A 21,703-nucleotide genomic window follows, 5' to 3' on the forward strand; every position below is an offset into this window, starting at 1 on the left:
GTTGTGGCCACTTTATTTGAGGTCATTCATTCAGACTTTTGACTGGAAGATAGTGTACCATAGATAATTCTGCTTTAAATGGAACAGGAGAACATAAGAATTTAGGTAAGGGAGAGAATTCAATGTAATTTCACTTCCATTCAGTCACTGTTTACCAATTGTATGCTGGGAACAGGAGACACAATTTTTTATTTTATTTTTTAAATGTGGTATCTGCTCTGGAGAAGCTGTCATTTAGTAGTGTTTTACAGAAGAGGAGTTTCCTGGCCTGGATCTTGAAGGATAAAATGGAATTTGCTAAGACAGAGGTATTCTAGATACAGGAAGTAGCACTGACAAAGGCATGGAAGTGTGGGGTAGCCTGCCATGCTCTAAGTACTTACTGTATGTATCTCAGCATGGCAGGGGTGCGGGTTCCATTCCTCATTAGTGATATTAGTATGATTCCTCTAGTAGGCTTGCTTTTCGGCTTCTTAGACTTCCCATACCTACTTGTTCACTCTTATTCTCAACTGATTGCTTTGCCTTATACATTGTTGAAAAAATAGAAGCCATTAGACCAGACTCCTTCATCTTCCATTCCAAGACCTAATCTAGACTTGCACCCATCTGATTCTCTTTCTTCCATTGAGTCACCTCATCTTCTTATCATAGGCCCCTGGATCTCATCCTCTCTCACCTTCTCAGGTCTTTTGTTCTTCTAGCTCCTTTTCCCTGGTTCACTACCATCAGTGGGCAAAAATGCTCTGATATGTTAATCTTAAAAAAGAAAAACAAAAAGCACATTTTCCTTGATACCATAATCCCCTCCAGAGACCACTCTTTTTCACTGTTCCTCTAAAAGTAATATCTCAAAAGAAGCACACTGTCTGTATTTCTCTCTCCTATTCACTCTTTAATTCACTATAATCTGACTTCTGCCTTCCACTACTTCTTCAGATTGTTTTGTCAAAGTCACCTTTACTCTCCATGGTGCCAAATCCAGTGGGTATTTGACCTTTGGCAGCATTTGACATGGTTTACTCCTCCCTCCCCAATTCTTTCTCCTTTCTCAGCTTCTGCAACACCTCTTGTATCATTGGCTGCTGCTTCCTCTTCTCTAAATAATGAAGTTCCATAGGATGTTGTCCTGGCCTTTCTTCTTTGTCTATAATTCCCTCAAGGGAAGCTTATCAGTTCCCATGGATTTAAATACTTTGATTATGTTGATAGTTATTCCCATTTTATATCCAGCCTCAACCTCTCCTCTGAGCTCCAGATTCTCATATCCAACTGCCTTTTTGTCTCACAGACATCTCCTACTTCATGTGTCTAAAATGCAACTTCGATCCCCTCTACTTCCACTGCTTTCTTCCTTTTATCCATATGTGGCACCACTGCCCCCTCAGTTATTCAGGAACACCTGAATATTCGTGTCCTTTCCCCCACCCTTAGATCCTCCTCATTACTCTTTGGTAGCAAAGCCAATGGATTCTGTCTCTAAAATGTATTTGAATGCACTTCCTTCTCTCCATTTCCACTGGCAGACTGCCTTCACTGGGGTTCAGACCACCATCACTTCTCACCATTAGTGCAGAGCCTGTCGTGGGCCTCGAACTCACAAAACTGAGATCATGACCTGAGCCGAAACTGAGAGTCAGACATTTAACCATCTGAGCCACCCAGGTGCTCCATCTTCCTCATGATTTTATTTTTTTTTTAATTTTTAAAAATATTCATTTTTGAGAGAGACAGAGTGTAAGCAGGGGAGAGGCAGAGCGAGAGGGCGACACAGAATCCAAAGCAGAATCTAGGCTCTGAGCTGTCATGTCAGCACAGAGCCTGACATGGGGCTTGAACTCACAAGCTGTGAGATCATGACCTGAGCCGAAGTTGGACGCTTAACCGAATAAACCACCCAGGTGCTCCATCTTATGATTTTCTTTTTTTTTTTTTTTTTTAATTTTTTTTTTCAACGTTTTTTATTTATTTTTGGGACAGAGAGAGACAGAGCATGAACGGGGGAGGGGCAGAGAGAGAGGGAGACACAGAATCGGAAACAGGCTCCAGGCTCTGAGCCATCAGCCCAGAGCCCGACGCGGGGCTCGAACTCAACGGACCGCGAGATCGTGACCTGGCTGAAGTCGGACGCTTAACCGACTGCGCCACCCAGGCGCCCCCATCTTATGATTTTCTTAATGTCACCTTCTCTTCTGTAGCTCACTTTATTGTAAGAATACAGAACATAATACAAATAACATACAAAATATGTGTTAACTGACCTTTTATGTTATAGGTAGGGCTTCTGATCAACAATAGGCTCTTAGTAGTTGTTAAGTTTTTAGGGAATCAAAAGCTCTGGAGAATTTTCAACTGCACAGGGGTCAGCACCCCTAATTCCCACATTGTTCAAGGGTCAACTGTAGGTTGCTTGGTGATAGTTCTTACAACAGTGTGCAGAATGAATTGGGGAGGGGGGAGGCGAGAACAGAGGTGGGGAAAATGGTTAGGAGGCTGCTTGAATAGTCCAGTTTATCTTTACATGGCTAGCTCATTTACAAAATTTACAACCTAATTTAAATATCACCCCCTCAGAGAGGCCTGTCTGACCAGACTATCTAAAATAGAACACCCAACACACACATATATAATTTATCTATATCTTCTTGACCTGCTTTATTTTCTTCATAGTAACTATATTTCACATTTTTTTGCTTGTTCATTATCTCTCTCCCCAACTAGCTTCATGAGGGTAGGTTTCTTTGGTTTATGTATTTTTTTTTAATTTTATTTTTTATTTTTTAAAATTTACACCCAAATTAGTTAGCATATAGTGCAACAATGATTTCAGGAGTAGATTCCTTAGTGCCCCTTACCCATTTAGCCCATCCCCCCTCCCACAACCCCTCCAGTAACCCTCAGTTTGTTCTCCATATTTATGAGTCTCTTCTGTTTTGTCCCCCTCCCTGTTTTTATATTATTTTTGTTTCCCTTCCCTTATGTTCATCTGTTTTGTCTCTTAAAGTCCTCATGTGAGTGAAGTCATATGATTTTTGTCTTTCTCTGACTGACTAATTTCACTTAGCCTAATGCCCTCCAGTTCCATCCACGCAGTTGCAAATGGCAAGATTTCATTCTTTTTGATTACCGGAGTAATACTCCATTGTATATATTTACCACATCTTCTTTTTTTTTTTTTTTTTTTTAAAATTTTTTTTTTCAACGTTTATTTATTTTTGGGACAGAGAGAGACAGAGCATGAACGGGGGAGGGGCAGAGAGAGGGAGACACAGAATCGGAAACAGGCTCCAGGCTCTGAGCCATCAGCCCAGAGCCTGACGCGGGGCTCGAACTCACGGACCGCGAGATCGTGACCTGGCTGAAGTCGGACGCTTAACCGACTGCGCCACCCAGGCGCCCCTTACCACATCTTCTTTATCCATTCATCCATCGATGGACATTTGGGCTCTTTCTGTACTTTGGCTATTGATGATAGTGCTGCTATAAACATGGGGGGCATGTGTCCCTTCAAAACAGCACACCTGTATCCCTTGGATAAATGCCTAGTAGTGCAATTGCTGGGTCATAGGGTAGTTCTGTTTTCAGTTTTTTGAGGAACCCCTATACTGTTTTCCAGAGTGGCTGCACCAGCTTGCATTCCCAGTTTGGTCTATGTATTTTTAAGGGCAGTGCCTACCACCTAGTGAGCACTAAATATTTGTAGAAAAATGGGAAAAAAAGCTTAATTATTTTATGGGCTTAATTATGGTTTTCTTTGGTAAGAGCCACAACATCTCTGTTCTTAGGACTTTTGAAAATTACTGTTGTTAACTATTGAAAAACCTAATATCTGCATGACTCCACGGGTTGAAATTGCTTTCTTTTCTCCAATTCTTTTAGAACTCATCAAATTGAGGCTGCTCCAACTAGCTCTGCGTTTGATGGATTTAAGGCAAATGTTGTCTTTAAGGAGATTGAGAAGAAACTTGAAGAGGTAAGTAAGATTTGTATAAAATACTACGGGGAGGACCTTGAGCCTAGAGCCTTGAGCCAGTTGTTGCCATGAAAGGGTACAAGTTGAAAATTTATATATGATACTGTCAAGTATTGACTGTATTTTAGACTTTTTTTCTTTTTTTTGTTTCGTTTTATTTATTTTGAGAGAGAATGACAGAGCACAAGTGGGAGAGAGGGGCAGAAGGGGGGGAGACAGAGAGAGAGAGAGAGAGAGAGAGAGAGAGAGAGAGAATATCTCAAGCAGGCTCCATGCTCACTGCAGAGCCTAATGTAGAGCTTGATCCCAGGATGCTGGGATCATGACCTGAGCCAAAATCAAGACTTGAAGCTTAACCAACTGAGCCACCCAGGCACCCCTTGCATGTATTTTAGATTCCTGAGTGTCTATTATAGTTTCTTCTTAGTTCTGGTAAGACTGTATTTCAGAGATGTGTAAATCTCCAAACTTGAGTAATATAAAGAACCTATGGTAAAATTCTGTTAAAATCTGAACTGTAGAGGAAAGGCTAATAATATCCTTGTCACTCTCCTCAGTTTTCTTTTTCGGGGAGATAATAATTTTGGACAAAGTTCGTATGTAAAGAGATTCTAATTTATTTTGGTGTGATTTCTTTCTGAACTAAAAAGAAGAAGAGAGAGAATCCCTAGCAGGCTCTGTGCTGGCAGCACAGAGTCTGACATGGGGCTTGATCACATCAATTGTGAGATCATGACCTGAGCAAGATCAAGAGTCAGATGCTTAACTGACTGAGCCATCCAGGTGCCTCAGAAAGAATAATAAAGTGTATCTTTAAATGTGCCTAATAACAAAACTCTTTTTAAAAATAAATCTTTTGTGCTTGAGCTTTTTCAAAGTAGGTTTTTCTTGTAAAAATAATGCTAATTTAAAAGAAATTCACGCTATATATAGAAAAGAAAAATTAAAAATCCCCTGCATTTCCAGGGGTGCGTGGGTGGCTCAGTCAGTAAAGTGTCCAACTTTGGCTCAGGTCATGATCTCATGGTTTGTGAGTTCGAGCCCTGCATTGGGCTCTGTGCTCATAGCTCAGAGCCTGGAGCCTGCTTCTGATTCTGTGTCTCCCTCTCTCTCTGTCCCTCCCCCAGCCAATTCTCTGTCTCTCTCAAAAATACACACATTAAAAAAAAAAAATTAAAAAAAAATCCCCTGCAATTCCATTACTTTGAGTTCACTAAAATGTTTTGTTTTGTTTTGTTTTGTTTTTTTTTAATTTTTTTTTTTTCAACGTTTATTTATTTTTGGGACAGAGAGAGACAGAGCATGAACGGGGGAGGGGCAGAGAGAGAAGGAGACACAGAATCGGAAACAGGCTCCAGGCTCTGAGCCATCAGCCCAGAGCCCGATGCGGGGCTCGAACTCACGGAGTGCGAGATCGTGACCTGGCTGAAGTCGGACGCTTAACCGACTGCGCCACCCAGGCACCCCCTTTTTTTTTTTTTTTTTTTAATTTTTTTTTTAATTTTTTTTTGAGTTCACTAAAATGTTAACAGTGATTGACATTGTTTCAGACATCTCTCTATGTTATACAGTGCTATATAACTAGGAACATATAATATGTGTTGGGTTTTTAAAATTATACTCTGTATACAAATCTATTTTTATGTACAATAATTAGCTCTTAATAGATACTAATCACACTAAGGCAATTTAACTAACTTTTTTCAAAAAGAGCTATTCTTTTTCTCTCTCTCTCTCTTTTTTTTTCTTTGAGAGCTATTCTCTTTAGATGGGATTACATATTTACTTCATTGTTTCAAAACTAAAGGCATCTTGGGATATCATTACTGATATTAAGTTTCAGACCAATAAGGCACAGTTATAGCCACAGCCACACAGTTCTAATTAAACATCTATTAAGGTGACCACAGTGGGTTGAAATAAAAGGATTCAGAAAAGTTAAACTGTGTATTTCATTCATGCTACAGTGTGAAAGGCATACATTGTGCATTTCTCCTCCTTATTGTAGCACAAAGAACTTATTAACATCTAAAGTGATTGATTGAACTGTGGGTGGGAAAAGAGTCAGTGTGACTGGTGTTTTGACAAAGGTCCCTGTATTTCTAAGATTTTCATGATCAACAACCTTCCAGAGGTAGACAGAGAGCAAGGTTTGCCGGTTCTGAGCAGGCAGGCACCAGCCCAGGAGCCGCAGAGCTGTCTTGCCACCATCTGTGGGGATATACCTGCATGGGTGGCGGGGGGGTGGGGGGAAATACCTGTTTTATAACCCGCTTTTTTCTCTTAACAGTGTGTTCCATGCCCATACATATAAATCCTTACCATTAGTTTTAATGGCCACCTAGTGCACTTTTGAATTTATGTATCATCTATTTAACTAGTCTCTTATGATGAACATTGGTTGTATTTAAATTTTGCAAGTAAAATAGTGAGTGGTATAGTAAATTTCCCTTTTTAACTCATCTTTAAATACATAATGCTGGGTGCCTGGGTGGCTCAGTCAGTTAAGGGACCAACCTCGGCACAGGTCATGATCTCATGGTTTGTGAGTTCGAGCCCTGCTCGGGCTTTCTGCTGTCAGTGTAGAACCTGCTTCAGATACTGTGTCTCCCTCTCTCTCTGCCCCTCCCCTGCTCTGTGTCTCCTTCTCTCTCAAAAATAAACATTTTTTTAAGTTAAAAAAATAAGTACTTAACACCATGATCACTTTAGCATAAATAATTAAAGGGGGAAATTATTGGTTTGGATATCTATTTTGCATTTTGGCATATATTGCCAACCTATCCACTGACCAAAAAGAGGGCACTAATTTACAAACAACAGTTCGTGGGTGTGACTGTTTTTTCTTCACACCTTCTCTAGTGCTATGTTGGCTGGTTTATAAAAACCAATCTAATAGGAAAAAATATCTTATTATTGTTTTTTTTTTAAAGCAATTTCTTCCCCCAACATAGGGCTCGAACTCACCACCCTGAGATTAAGAGTTGCATGCTCTACTGATTGAGCCAGCTCTGAGGCCCCCCTCTCATTACTGTTTAATTTCTTTCATTCTGTATGTCCACTAAACTGAAGTTGGACTCTATAAGGGTTCAACTTGAATTTTTTTTTCTTGCCACCAATATTTGCCTGCAGAGCAATCCATCAGATAATTGCTTCTGCCAAGTTACCCCATTTTTTCCAACTTTATTCTGTCAAAAAAATCAAATAAAAATAATTAGAGAGTATCTGGTATGGCTGTATGTCAATCACTGAATACTTCATTATTGAGATGAACAAACCAGTGCTGTTTTTCCTTTTTTTTTTTTTTTTAATTTTTTTTTCAACGTTTATTTATTTTGGGGACAGAGAGAGACAGAGCATGAACGGGGGAGGGGCAGAGAGAGGGAGACACAGAATCTGAAGCAGGCTCCAGGCTCTGAGCTGTCAGCACAGAGCCTGATGCAGGGCTTGAACCCACAAACCATGAGATCATGACCTGAGCTGAAACCAGGAGTCAGATGTTCAACCAACTAAGCCACCCAGGTACCCTGCTAGGAACTACTTTTTTAATTTTTTTTTCCAACGTTTATTTATTTTTGGGACAGAGAGAGACAAAGCATGAACGGGGGAGGGGCAGAGAGAGAGGGAGACACAGAATCGGAAACAGGCTCCAGGCTCTGAGCCATCAGCCCAGAGCCTGACGCGGGGCTCGAACTCACGGACCGCGAGATCGTGACCTGGCCGAAGTCGGACGCTTAACCGACTGCGCCACCCAGGCGTCCCTGTTTTTCCATTTTTATTCCATCTTCTTTTAACTTTGCAAATGTATTCCTCCTGCTCCCATTTTAATCCTTTTCTCCTCCCTCCATAACCTCACTTGCATGGACTTTGTCCCCTTGTTTCCTTCCCACGATTGTAAGTTTCCTAAATGTTTGTAAGGACTAGAAAGAGTGAAAGTCTTGAAATCTTTTGTCAATTCATGCATTTTCTGCGTTAGCAAAGGAAGTCTGGCAAGAGATTTTATTTCCACTTTTGTCGTTGTTAGCAATACCCCATTGCCCTTCTTTGAATTCTGTCTTAACTTTTTGTTCCAGTTAAGTTTGAGACAGGCCCTACTCCTTGACCTTTTGCCTACTCAGAAAGAAGTACTTTTCTTCACTCAAGGACACACTTAGAACTTTCTTAGTATTAATGATCTTTAGTTTCACAAAATGTGTATTTTCTCCCTTTTAGTTCTCTCCTTGTCCATTTCCTTACTCTCTCACGTCCTCTTCAGTGAAAAATGTTATTTTATCAGAGGATCAGTTGACTCTTAAAAGTAACGACAAGTGCAAAATCAATCTACATCTGTTTTAAGGAGGCAGGTGGAATTTCTCTCCAAGTATGTTAGGTAGAATTCCTAAATGTTTGCTGGGGTTTTCCTGCTCTGACTTGTTGGTGTCTGTCATAGCTCTATTCCTGAGGCATTATGCAAGCAGATGGCATGGATGCACCTGGAAATAGTCATTCATGAGCTGTTGGCCCCAAGGGAAACCTGGCTCTTGGGTGGCCCACTATATCAGGATTATTAACTCCCTCTTCTAGATTGTTTTCACAGAAACTTGAGAGATAAAAGATCTCAAGGAATGTGGAGAAGACTTGAACTTGCTTTTAAAAAATTCCTTTATGGAGACAGAAACTGCTTTCATAGGCTAAAGTTGGAAATATTGATGTAACCTACTTTGTAATACAGTATGGTCAAACGACAAGAGCCTTGAATTTAGAATTAAACCAAACTGGGATTGAGTTCTGGTCGTGCAATTTACTAGCCATATGTCCTTGCCCCTCAAGGAACAGCGTTTAGTGGGAAGATAAACATGGAAAAATTTTCCCAGGGGAAAAAAAATAACTGCTTTAACTAGAACCATGGATGCATTGGGCAAAGGGCTATCAAAGTGTCCAGTAGAGACAGAAATGCCTTCCCAGAAGAATTAGCAAGTGAGCAGGGACTTGATGAGGTTTGTGTGAGAATGTGACTAGGAGGAGGTGAGTGAGCTGGGATGGGGCATGAGCAAAGGCATGGAGGCACATGTGGTTATGGAATTCAGGATGATCAGTATTGTTAGAACATGAAGACTGAGGAGAATGGGAAAGTAGCTGAAGCTAAGAACAGATAAACATCCCTCAGATTTTGAAGAGTTTTGAGTGATACGTAAAGACAGACTTCATTCTATAGGGTATGGGGAGCCACATTTAAGAAATTCCACTTGGATGTGTTAGATGGCTTATGTTAATGTTAGATGAGTTATATTAGGTGGATTACTCAGCAGCCAGATAGAGCATAGTCTGACGTGTTCTTAACCTTTATGAATCTCAGCTGTTTTTTTTCTTTTCAAGGAGCTGATATTAGTACCTGTCCAACTACTTACAGGGGTTTATGGAGATTAAGGAAATAATGTATATGAAAGCACTTGAAAACTTTATAGCCCTGAAAAGATTATTATTGTCGTTAATAATTTCTCCTAAATGTAACTTAAAATAACTTTCCAGCTTCATTCCCCCAAGATCCAAAAGTAATTGGTGGTTGACATATTACTTGTATAATTCTCTATACTAACCCAGAAAATAAGTTGACCCCTCCACCCAAAAAGACTTTGCTTTCAGAACCAGTTATGTTTAAGTTCTAAGTGTGGAAAACCAGAAACACATGTAAAGGAATTTATCTGCAAAAAAAAAAAAAAAAAAAGAGAGAGACTGGGGTGTGTGTGGGGGGGGGGGGGTCCAGTATTTAGGCAGGCCAGAGTGAATCTTTCTGAAACTAGGACAAAGGAAAGCTGCTTCAGTAGAACATGCTACTGTGCCCACCCCCATCCTCCCTTTCCTTCCACCAGTTGTATCCAGAAAGCCATTGTCAACAAAAGATTTGGCAGATGAGGGAGTTGTTGCCTGTTCCTTTCAGGTTTTTCTGGGTAAAAGATCCTAAGGGAGCTTGGGGATTGCAGCAGGCCTGGCTGTTCACATCATGTATCTATTTAAACATTTAATTTGGGGAAAAAGCCAGAGAAACGAACTTCATATAACTCCCAGAGTTTGTTTGTTTGTTTGTTTGTTTTTTCTTTACAGGAAGGGGAACAGTTTGTGAAGAAAATTGGTGGTATTTTTGCCTTCAAGGTGAAGGATGGCCCTGGGGGTAAAGAAGCCACCTGGGTGGTGGATGTGAAGAATGGCAAAGGATCAGTGCTTCCTAACTCAGGTCAGTGAAGTAATGACTTCATTTACTGGAGCACTGACAAGTTCACAAGGGAAAATAGGGGTCTGCTTTGGTGTTTCCTAAAAGGGGTGGCTGTAGAGGTATAGGACCTTGTTAAAGAACCAGTGAATCCTTGAGAACAGGAATATGTCACAGCTGCCTCCTCCCAAAGATTGGGAGGCTCCATCACGGAGTTGACAATCTTAGGCTTTAGAATTAGACAAACTAGTGTTGGGATCCTGGCCTTACCACTCACAGATTGTGGTTTTGGACAAATTATTTAACTTTTCTGAGCCTTGGTTTTCTGATCTCTAAATGGGAATAATAAATGGTACCTATTTCATAAGGTTGATGCAAAGATTAAGAGAATTATCTTTTAATTATCCTATAAAGCACATGTGGTAGCATGTGGTTACATGGCCTTGAAAGTTCTGTCTATACCCAATCACTACCTCCACTTCCTCTCATCCCAGTCTTTCTTGAACCCACTCCATTCAGCTTGTATCCTCATCACTATTACTATTCCAAAGCTGCTCTTGTCAAGGTCACCAGTAACTACCATATTGCTAAATTGAGTGGTTCTCAGTCTTCATGATATTACACTTCTAGGCTTTCCTCTTATCCACTGCCTGTTCCTTCCTGGCTTCTCTTCCTGTTTTCTCACCTCCAAATTTCTAAACATTAGAGTGCTCCAAGGCTCAGTTCTGTCTCCATTCACTCCCTGGGGATCTCTAGTCTCATTCTTTTAAAACCATCCCTACACTGATAACACCCAGATATCTTCACCATGGACTCATCCACTGAACTCCAAGGTGTATATCTAACTGACAAGTTTACTTGGATACTTGGTAGGTATCTCAAAGTTAACATGTATAAAACTGAACTTCTGACACCTGGTTGGCTCAGTTGGTTAAGCATCCAGCCTCAGCTCAGGTCATGATCTCACAGTCTATGAGATTGAGCCCCGCATGGGGCTCTGTGCTGACAGCTCAGAACCTGGAGACTGCTTCGGATTCTGTGTTTCCCTCTCTTTCTGCCCCTCCCCCTCTCATGCTCTGTCTCTCTCTCTCTCCAAAATAAATAAACATTTAAAAAATGAAAAAAAAAAAAAAAGCTGAACTCCTGATTTCCTCCTACTCACCTTTTTTTTTTAAAATTTTTTTTTTTTTCAACGTTTATTTATTTTTGGGACAGAGAGAGACAGAGCATGAACGGGGGAGGGGCAGAGAGAGAGGGAGACACAGAATCGGAAACAGGCTCCAGGCTCCGAGCCATCAGCCCAGAGCCCGACGCGGGGCTTGAACTCACGGACCGCGAGATCGTGACTTGGCTGAAGTCGGACGCTTAACCGACTGCGCCACCCAGGCGCCCCCCTCCTACTCACCTTTAATTATGTATTCCTCTCACCATCAACCCATCTCCGTAAAAATTGCTTCTCTGTCCTAGCAGTTCTTCGGTTCAAAAACCTTGGAGTCATCATTGGCTCCTCTTTTTCTCACACTCCACAGTCTGATCCATCAGCAGATTCTTGGTCTAAGCTTCCATCATTGTTTTGCTTGGTCTCCCTGTTTCTAACCTTGCTCCCTACAGGTTCTTCGCCACATACCAGCTGGAGTGATCATTTTATTTATTATTTTTATTGCTATTGTTATTATTACTATTTTAAATATTTATTTTTGAGAGAGAGAGACAGAGCATGAGCAGGGGAGGAACAGAGAGAGAGGGAGAGAGAAAATCTCAAGCAGGCCCTGTGCTATCAGCTATCTGGTAGCTGAGAGCGCAGAGCCTGACTCAGGGCTCATTCTCACAAACGTTGAAATCAAGAGTTGGATGCTTAAATGACTGAGCCACCCAGGCACCCTGGAGTGATCCTTTAAAAACTTGAGTTAGATTGTGACCCTCCTCTGCTCAAAACCATCCAAAGGCTTTCAGCTCACTCAGTAGAAGCCAGAGCTCTTACACTGGCACCACATGATCTAGCCTCCGTTTTCTCTGTTCTACTACACTTTCCCTCACTTTGCTCCAGTCATACAGGAAGGATACTCGTTGCCATTGTTGACATGCGGGTGTTCCCAATTCAGGGGCTTTCTACTCTGTTCCCTCTGCCTGGACTCGTCTTCCCTTAGATATCCTCATGGCTTGTTCCCTCATTTTCTTTGGATCTTTGCCCAGATGTCACCTTCTCAGTGAGCCCCTTCCCTAACCATACTTCATACCTGTTACCATTTCCTCTTGCCCTTTCCTGTCTGTCTTTCTCTTTCTTTCTTTCTTTCTTTCTTTCTTTCTTTCTTTCTTTCTTTCTTTCTTTCTTTCTTTCTTTCTTTCTTTCTTTCTTTCTTTCTTTCTTTCTTTCTTTCTTTCTTTCTTTCTTTCTTTCTTTCTTTCTTTCTTTCTTATGAAATTTATTGTCAAATTGGTTTCCATACGACACCCAGTGCTCATCCCAACAGGTGCCCTCCTCAGTGCCCATCACCCACTTTCCCCTTCCTCCCACCCCCCATCAACCCTCAGTTTATTCTCAGTTTTTAAGAATCTCTTATGGTTTGCCTCCCTCCCTCTCCCCCCCCCTTCCCTTCCCGCATGGTCTTCTGTTAAGTTTTTCAGGATCCACATAAGAGTGAAAACATATGGTATCTGTCTTTCTCTGTATGACTTATTTCACTTAGCATAACACTCTCCAGTTCCTTATTTTTATTTATAGCACTTACTGCCATCTGATATACCATATAATATTTTACTTATTTGCTTATTGTCCATCTCTCCCACTTGAATTATAAGCTACATGAAGATAGAGCTTTTTGACTGTTAGGTTCACTGCTGCATCCTCATTGCCTACAAGAGTATCTGATATATGGTTGGTCTTTGATAAATAAATACAGTAAAACCTTGGATGGCAAGTAACTTGATCTGTGACTGTTCTGTAAGATGAGCAAACATTTCTAGTAAATTTTAACTTGATAAAGCAATGTCTTGCAATACAAGTAGTATGTGAGGCCAAACATCACATGATTACAACTAAGCCAGTGATTCTTGAAATTCTCTTTGATATACAAGTGCTTTGGATTAAAAGCATGTTTCTGGAATGAATTATGTTCACAAACCAAGGTAGTTTTAATTTAATTTAGAAACGAACAGCAGAATGAATGATGTAATTTAAAAATGAACAGCAGAATGAATGATGCATAGTACGTATTCAGCAGGTTACATTTTGTATGTTGTATTGTATGTTACACACCTCCTGTTGGAAAGAGCCTGGTGTACTTAAGAAATCTGATGGATGGAGACAACCTTTCTGAAGAGCTTCAAATACCATGCTATGAACTTTGAAAGTGACTTGATATATAAGCAATCCAGTTAAAGCTTTTTAAGTAAGAAAGTGAAAGTTAGGGCTGTGCTTTAGAGGATGAAGCTGGTGCATTAGATCTGACAAACTGCAAAGGGAGAAATCAGAGGTAGAGAGAGCAATTGGGAGGATGGATGTTGCTACCATCTGAGCAAAAAGAAGAGCCTCGGTGTTGGCAGTGAGAAAAAAAAATGTTATGTTGTAGTTGCCAGGGATATTTGGGGTGAAATTGATGGGACCTGGAAGCTGTGTAGGAGAAGGAAGTCTATCAAAGATGGGAGAGTTTCCTTACTAGTACCTTATTGAGGAAGGTCCTGGAGGAGTAGATGACATCAAGAGCACAGGAGGAAGGAAGGTTAGCTTTAGCAAGCAGCAAGGAGGGATGGATACTTCCTTCTCTGAGAGGGTAAATATTCAGGGGCATTTTGGGGTAGAAAGGAGGTTGGCAGAGCTCTTGGAATAAAGTTTAGAACTTGGAGACAGGAGAAAATGTTAAGAGTAGCACTGTTGAATAAGGAATCAACTAGAGATTCATGATGGAAGAACTGAGGCAGTAGTAAGAGCATCTTGTGCAGGCAGCATGGTGGCATTGTGGAAAGTTTTTGAATTATATATAGTCCCTTTTTTTCCTCAAAATGAGTAGGCAGAAAAATAATGATGTGTTTGGATTCTATGAACTGCCACTCTTATGTTGTATAGGAAGAAAAACTAAATGCTTCATCTAGATTTAAGCTTATAGAAATAAAAAGAACTTTTGGAAAATAGCTATTTCAGGATTATATTTTGATATGCCCCGGCAGGTGATAAGGTGATATTTAAAAAATTTCTCCTGTATTTTGTTATCATTGTTTGTCATGAAAGATAATATGCTTATGGAAAGCTATTGCATAATTTCAAAAAACCTTACTACCTGTGTACTCTGGCAGTGAACTCTCCCCATATTAGGTGCCCCATCCCAGACCTGAAGGGCTTTCACCCTGGGACAAGGTAATTTCTGCTGAAACTGACACTTGTTGGCAGCTAGGAGTAGCGTTGAAATATGGACTTACCCAGTAAAAGCCACCACTGGAAATTGCCAGCTCCTATTACATCAGCCAACAAGTGCCCATTTGTTAGAGATCAGCTATGTTAAAGCATTAATAACCTGTCCTAGTTTGAACTAGCATCTTAAAGAGAATTGCTAGGTTTTTTGGCATGTACAGTGTTGAGAGTTTTACTTACTGTTGACAAAGTAAGATTTCCTCAAACGTATTTCATTTGCTTATATTCTAAGAGCTTGATAGTGATTATACAGATGACTATATTAAGGACCTTTAGATTTTATGCATTTTGCATAATCTTTTCTTCCTGGCTAGGTGCCTTTGTCTATGAATTCTGCCCCTCCCTTCTCTCCTTTGAAACAACTCACATAGCATATCTCTAGGAAGCCAACTTTGATTAATCTAACTTGACCATTATCTTTCATTCCTTTATTCTGCCCTCTTAGCATCTACTTGAGTCCTCAACCCTGCCCCTTTGTGGGGCACACGATATAGCAGGCCTCAGAGTCTCACATCCCCAAGGTACAGTAGAAACAGCATTGCCTTTGGAGACACCCAAACTGGGTTCAGACCACAGCTCTGTCACTTACTGGATGTGTACCTTCCCTGAGTCCAGTTGTCTCATCTAGAAAATGGTGAGAATAATTTCTATCCATGGAGCTGTTGTGGGGATTTAATGACATAAATCATTAAAGTGCTTTAGCATAGTAAGTGCTCAGTTGCTTCCTCCCCAACATATATTAAATAATAGTTTTGCTTGAACACATGGGACTCATCTAAGACTGCAGAAGGGCTTAGGGAACTGTGAAAGTATCTAGATTCATCAGATACTGACGAACTGGTGAATGCCCAGTTAAAACTGAGCCACTGAATGTTTGAATCCTTCCTGTAACAATAGGAGGCCATAGCGCTTAGCGGTTGGGAGTGTGGGCTTTAGCAGCAGCAGGAATCTCCTTTCAGATCTAGCTCAGCCTCTTATTTAGTTGTGTGATCATGGGCAAGTTTTTTTTTTTTTTTTTACTTCTCTGATCCTTATAGGGTTGTTATAAAGATCAGATGAGTCCATGTATGTGAAGTGCTCAGCATAGTGAAAGCTCAGTAAATGCTGATATTACAGCAGCAGCAGGCTTCACTTTCTAAACTTACTTTTCAATGACTAAGAGTCCTTTCTTGGAATATTAGGATCAAATCCAATTATAAATCAAGTCCAACAGTCTCGATTTGCTAACTTTCTTTCTCCCTGTTCTTTGGTGATATAAATCTACATGGGAACTAGATTTTCTAGACTGTAAGTAAGTCCCTTCATTTTCAAAGCTTCACACCTTTTTTTTCCAGTAATAAGAAGATTTAGTCAGAAGCAAAGATGGAATAGCCATTGAATATCAATCTTTTTAGGGGCTATCCCTGAGTTCTAACACATATAATAAAAATTTTTAACTTTCAATCTTGTTTTAATTATTTAATAATAGTTAAATAGTTATTTATAATAAAAGTTAACTATTTAATGGGCATGCTGTATTTTAATAATTTACCACTATCTTAGTCCATTTGGGCTGCTGTAACAAAATACCACAGAGTGAGTAGCTTATAAATGACAGAAATTTCCTTTTCACAGTCTGGAACCTGGAAGTCCAAGGTCAACGTGTCAGCCTTGGTCAAGGCCCTCTTGCTGATTTATAGATGGTACTTTCTTGCTGTGGGTTCACATAGTAGAAGGGGCTGGGGGCCTCCTTGGAGAATCTTTAAAATAAATTTTTAAGTATTTTATTTTGAGAGAGAGATTGAGAGCATGTGCATGAGTGGGGGGAAAGGCAGAGAGAGGGGGAGAGAAAGAATCCCAAGCAGGCTCTGCACTGTTAGCCCCTGGAGACTTTTATAAGGCATTAATCCCATTCATTAAGGTCCACCTCCTGACCTCCCCACCTGCTAATATCATCACATAGGGCATTAGAAGTTCAACATGGGAGTTTTGCAGGAACATTCAGACCATAGCATCCTCTAATCTCTTATTAAGGCACAGATTATCTTATTAGCTATTGGGCCATGATTTGACAATCTTTTGAACTCTACATAGTCTACTTATTATTCAGCAAGTATTTATTGATTACCCTTTATGTGTCAAGCACTCTTCAAGAACCTGGGGATATAGCAGTGAACAAAACTGACAAGGGCTCTGTCCCTTGAAGTGTTTATTCTAGTGGACAAATACAGACAGAAAACATCTAAACAAATAAATAAGGTAGTTTCAGATAAGTACCACAAAGAAAAATAAAACAGAATAATAAGCTAGAAAATGACTTGGTTTCAGGGAGAGGCCAACTTTGAGGAGGAGCCAGCCATTAGAGGATTATTGTTATATTAATTGTCTAAAACACTGAGTGCTGGCAAATATTTTTCTGGGTGAATTTTTTCTTTTGTACTTGAAAATTCTTATTTGTCCAAGGTAGACATGGTTGATTTAGCAATGAGATATTAGAGTCTTTGTTATACAGTCTTTTTATTCATTGTACTTTGATATTAAAATTAATATTTTTAAAACTTTCTATTATAAGTAATATGCACGTAGTGTAAACAAAAATTAGAAGACTCAGAGAAACAAAATGGAAAAATTACTCTCCTGGAATCCCACCATCTATGTCAGGGGTTGACAAATGATGTGGGCCAAATCCAACCCACCACCTGTTTTTTTGTTTGTTTTGTGTAAAATTTGTATTGAGGTCTTGTAATGAAAAGCATACATCTGAAGTGTATAGCCTGATAAATGTTTACTGATGAATATGTATCTCCCAGATCAAGCTGCAGAATGTTGCTAGCATTCTGGAAGTCTCTCTCATGCCCCCTGTCATCACTGTCCTCTCCCACAAGAAACCACTATTCCAAATTCTGTCACCATAGATTGATTGTATTTATTTTGGAAATTTATTTACATGGACTCATACAATATTTATCTTTTAGGTCTGGCTTCTTTTGCTCAGCATCGTAAGATTTTTTAATTTGTTTTATGTAGCAGTAGTTTGTTTTTACTGTGTGAATGCTCCAGAATTTATTCATTCCATGGTTGATAAATCTTTTCAATGTTTCCATTCTGGGGTCTTATGAATAAAGCTGTTATGAACATTTTCATATGGGTCTTGTAGTGAATGTATGTACTCATTTCCACTTGGCATATAACCAGTAGAAATACTAGGTCATAAGGTACAATATAGCCCGTTTGTGCGCGTGTGTGTATGCTATTTTACATTACCTTCCACATTACATGAGAGTTTTATTTGCTCCACATTTTTGACAGTACTGGTTACTGTCATTGAGCTATAATTTAATATAATAAAATCTACCTTTTTGAGAGGTGTCATTCTATCAATTTAGGCAAATGCATATATTTGTGTAACCATCACCAAAAGTCAAGTGATAGAATATTTCCATCACCCCAAAAAGTGTTCTCATGTCCCTTTGTAGTCAGTCCCCCTCTCCCACCCTCAGGCCTTGGCAACCACTACTCTGATTTCTGTCCCTTTTCCAGAATGTCCTAAATGGAATCATATAGTATGTAGTTTTTTGTTTTGTTTTAAGGTTTTGTTTGTTTGTTTGTTTGTTTTTATTTTTATTTTATTTTTTTAATTTTTTTTTCAACGTTTATTTATTTTTGGGACAGAGAGAGACAGAGCATGAATGGGGGAGGGGCAGAGAGAGAGGGAGACACAGAATTGGAAACAGGCTCCAGGCTCTGAGCCATCAGCCCAGAGCCCGACGCGGGGCTCGAACTCACGGACCGTGAGATCATGACCTGGCTGAAGTCGGACGCTTAACCAACTGCGCCACCCAGGCGCCCCTGTTTGTTTGTTTTTAGAGAGAGAGCAGGAGTAGGGGACAGGGGCAGAGCACAGGGCCCATTGCAGGGCTTGATCCCATGACCCTAGAATCGTGACCTGAGCTGAAATCAAGAATTGGATGCTCAACCAACTGAGCCACCCAGGCGCCCCTTCAGATTTCATTTTTAAGTAATCTCTACACCCAAAGTGGGACTTGACCTTACAACCTTGAGATCAGGAGTTACACACTCTACTGACTGAGCCAGCCAGGTGCCCCAGTATATAGTTTTTTAAGCCTGCTTCTTTCACCAAGATTCATTCATGTTGTTGCATGTAACATCAGTAGTTTCTTCCTTATTTTTCTCCCTAAAGGTCAAATAATTACTGTTTTATATTGGAACAATACATTTCATATCAACCAAAAGACAAAAATGCAGGGTTTTTTTTGTTTTTTTTTTGTTTTTTTTTTTTTTCCCCCAACGTTTATTTATTTTTTTTTTGGGACAGAGAGAGACAGAGCATGAATGGGGGAGGGGCAGAGAGAGAGGGAGACACAGAATCGGAAACAGGCTCCAGGCTCCGAGCCATCAGCCCAGAGCCCGACGCGGGGCTCAAACTCCCGGACCACGAGATTGTGACCTGGCTGAAGTCGGACGCTTAACCGACTGCGCCACCCAGGCGCCCCCAAAAATGCAGTTTAACTTAAACACAGAAAATAATGGCTTCTCTGAAATGCCTTATTTCTAAATCAGACAAATAAGTTCTGTTCCCTTCCCTCCCCCAATGCAAGCCCACAGACTTTGCCCAAAGTCTTGTGTTTTCCATGCCATATGGCATCCAGCATCTTGGACTTGGGAGGCGCTTGAACATAGCAATGAAAACACTTGAGAGGCCTAGCAAATGGCATTCAAAAGGGACCTCAAAGTGCAGATACATCTTTTCAAACGTGTTATAGACTGAGCAGCTCTTTGAACACTATCACTGTGCTTAAATTCAAGAAGCAGGCTTTAAAAATGCAAAAGTGGGGGCTCCTAGGTGGCTCAGTTTGTTACGCGTTGGACTCTTGATCTCAGCTCAGGTCTTGATTTCAACTCAGGTCTTAATCTGGGGGTTGTGAGTTCAAGCCCTGCATTGGGCTCTGTGCTGGGCACAAAGCTTACTTTAAAAAAAAAAAAAACAACGCAGGGGCACCTGGGTGGCTCAGTCGGTTAAGTGTCTGACTTCAGCTCAGGTCATGATCTCTCAGTCTGTGAGTTTGAGCCCTGTGTCAGGCTCTGTGCTGATAGCTCAGAGTCTGGAGCCTGCTTCGGATCCTGTGTCTCCCTCTCTCTCTGCCCCACTCCTGCTCATGCTCTGTCTCTCTTCATCTTTCAAAATTGAATAAATGTTAAAAAAAAATTTTTTTTAAATGCAAAAGGCACATAAGTTGTATTCCAGTGCAGATCTTCAGCTGATCATTGGAAAAGATTACAACAATAAAAAAATCTTTTGTGTCACCTGCCCCTCCCTGCACCCAAAGCTGGAAATGAAGGATAAAACAGAACAAAACAACAATGAGAATTACAGATGGCTTTAGAATCATTTAGGAATCCACTACCTCTGATTAAAAAATTTTAGAAAATTTTTAATGTTTATTTTTGAGAGAGAGAGCTAGAGTGTGGGCAGGGGAGGTGCAGAGAGAGAGAGGGAAACTCAGAATCTGAAGCAGGCTCCAGGCTTTGAGCCTTTAGCACAGAACCTGACGTGGGGCGTGAACCTATGAACTGCAAGACCTGGGCCTGAGTTGGATGCTTAACCCACTAAGCCACCCAGGTGCCCCGTTGATTAAAATTTTTTTAATGCATTAGGGCATCATTAAAATGAAAAAACACAGACGTAATTTTGCTTTGACTGCTCTTCATGTATAAAATGAGCTTCCGTGTAGAGCGCATTTGAACTTCAAGTTGTGTGGAAGGTGGGTGATGTGAAAGGTGGAGTTGCTGGAGGCATTGCAAGGCTTTGGGAGAGAGGGGTTGTTTCTTTTTGTTGAATAGTTTATCCATTCACTAGTTGATGCACATTTGGGTTTTTTCCCCAGTTTTGGCCATTTGAATAAAGCCACTAGGCACATTCACATAAAGTTTTTTGTGTGGACATACGTTTTCATTTCTTTTGGTAAACACCTAAAAGTAGGATTCTGAGTCATATGGCAATGTATGTTTAGCCTTCTGAGAAATTTCCAGACTGGCTTTTAAAGTGGCTGTTCCATTTTACTGTCCCTCCAGCATTGTATTGACCTTTTACTTGCTCCTCATCGTAATCAGCATTGGATATTGTCTTTTTTTTCCTTTTTGGCCATTCATTCTAGTAGGTATGTAGTAGTATCTCACCCATGCTTTTATTCACGTTTCCCTGATGACTAATGAAGTTGAACATAGTTTCATGTGCTTTTTTGGCCATTTGGAGATCTTTTGTACAGTGTCTGTTTATTATTTGCTTGTTTTGGTATTGGATTATCTAACTTTTCTAATTGAATAAGAGGAATTTTTTATATATTCTGGATACAAGTTTTTTGGTCAGATCTGTGAATTGCAAATATCTTCTCCTTCTCTGTCTACTACCTGTTTTGGAAATAGTTTTATTGGCACACAGCCACACCTCTTTTGTTTAGGTATTATCAATGGAAGCTTTTGTGCTACAGAGGCAGAGTTGCGATAGAGACCTACTGGCTTTAGGCAGAGTCTAAAATACTTAGTGTCTGATCTTTTACAGAAAAAGTTTGATAACCCCTGATATAGATAACTGTACTCATTTTTTATTACTATATCTCAAATTACCACAAACTTAGTGGCTTAAAACAACACACACATTTATTACCTCATAGTTTCCATGGGTGAGTTGGCTGAGGACAGCTTAGTTGGGTCCTCTGCATAGGATCTTATAGGCTGCAGTAAAGGTGTTGGCCAGGGCTGGGTTCTCATCTGGAGGCTTGACTGCAGAAGGGTCCGTGTCCAGGTTTACTCAGGTTGCTGGCAGAATTCATTTCCTTGCAGCTATGGAGAATGAGAACTTTAGTTTTTTAGGGGTAATGGGCCAGAGTCTGCCCTCAGCTCCTAAAGCACAGCACCCTGCCACATGGCCCTTTGCTTATGCACTTCACAGCATAGCAGCTAGCTTATTTGAGGCCTGCAGGAGAGAGTGAGTCTGCTAGCAGGACAATCTTACATAACAAATCAAAACCACAGGAATGACATCCCATCTCCTTTGCCACATACTGTTGGCTAGAAGCAAGTCACAGGTCATGCCTACACTCAAAGGCATACAAAGGCATGAACACCAAGAGGCAGGCAT

The 21,703-nt window shown here is 40.4% G+C and overlaps 1 protein-coding gene across 1 annotated transcript in view; it reads left to right on the plus strand.

Annotated features, from left to right (window-relative positions):
* Positions 1-21,703, plus strand: part of SCP2 (sterol carrier protein 2) — a 118,274-nt gene that overhangs the window by 91,549 nt on the left and 5,022 nt on the right. Inside the window, exons 13-14 of the mRNA XM_043574996.1 lie at positions 3,880-3,973; positions 10,055-10,184. Coding sequence (XP_043430931.1) covers positions 3,880-3,973; positions 10,055-10,184 — 224 coding nt within the window. The remainder of the gene's footprint in view (positions 1-3,879; positions 3,974-10,054; positions 10,185-21,703) is intronic.

The sequence above is a fragment of the Prionailurus bengalensis genome, chromosome C1 (genome assembly GCF_016509475.1).
Source record: "Prionailurus bengalensis isolate Pbe53 chromosome C1, Fcat_Pben_1.1_paternal_pri, whole genome shotgun sequence".
Classification (NCBI taxonomy): Eukaryota; Metazoa; Chordata; class Mammalia; order Carnivora; family Felidae; genus Prionailurus; species Prionailurus bengalensis.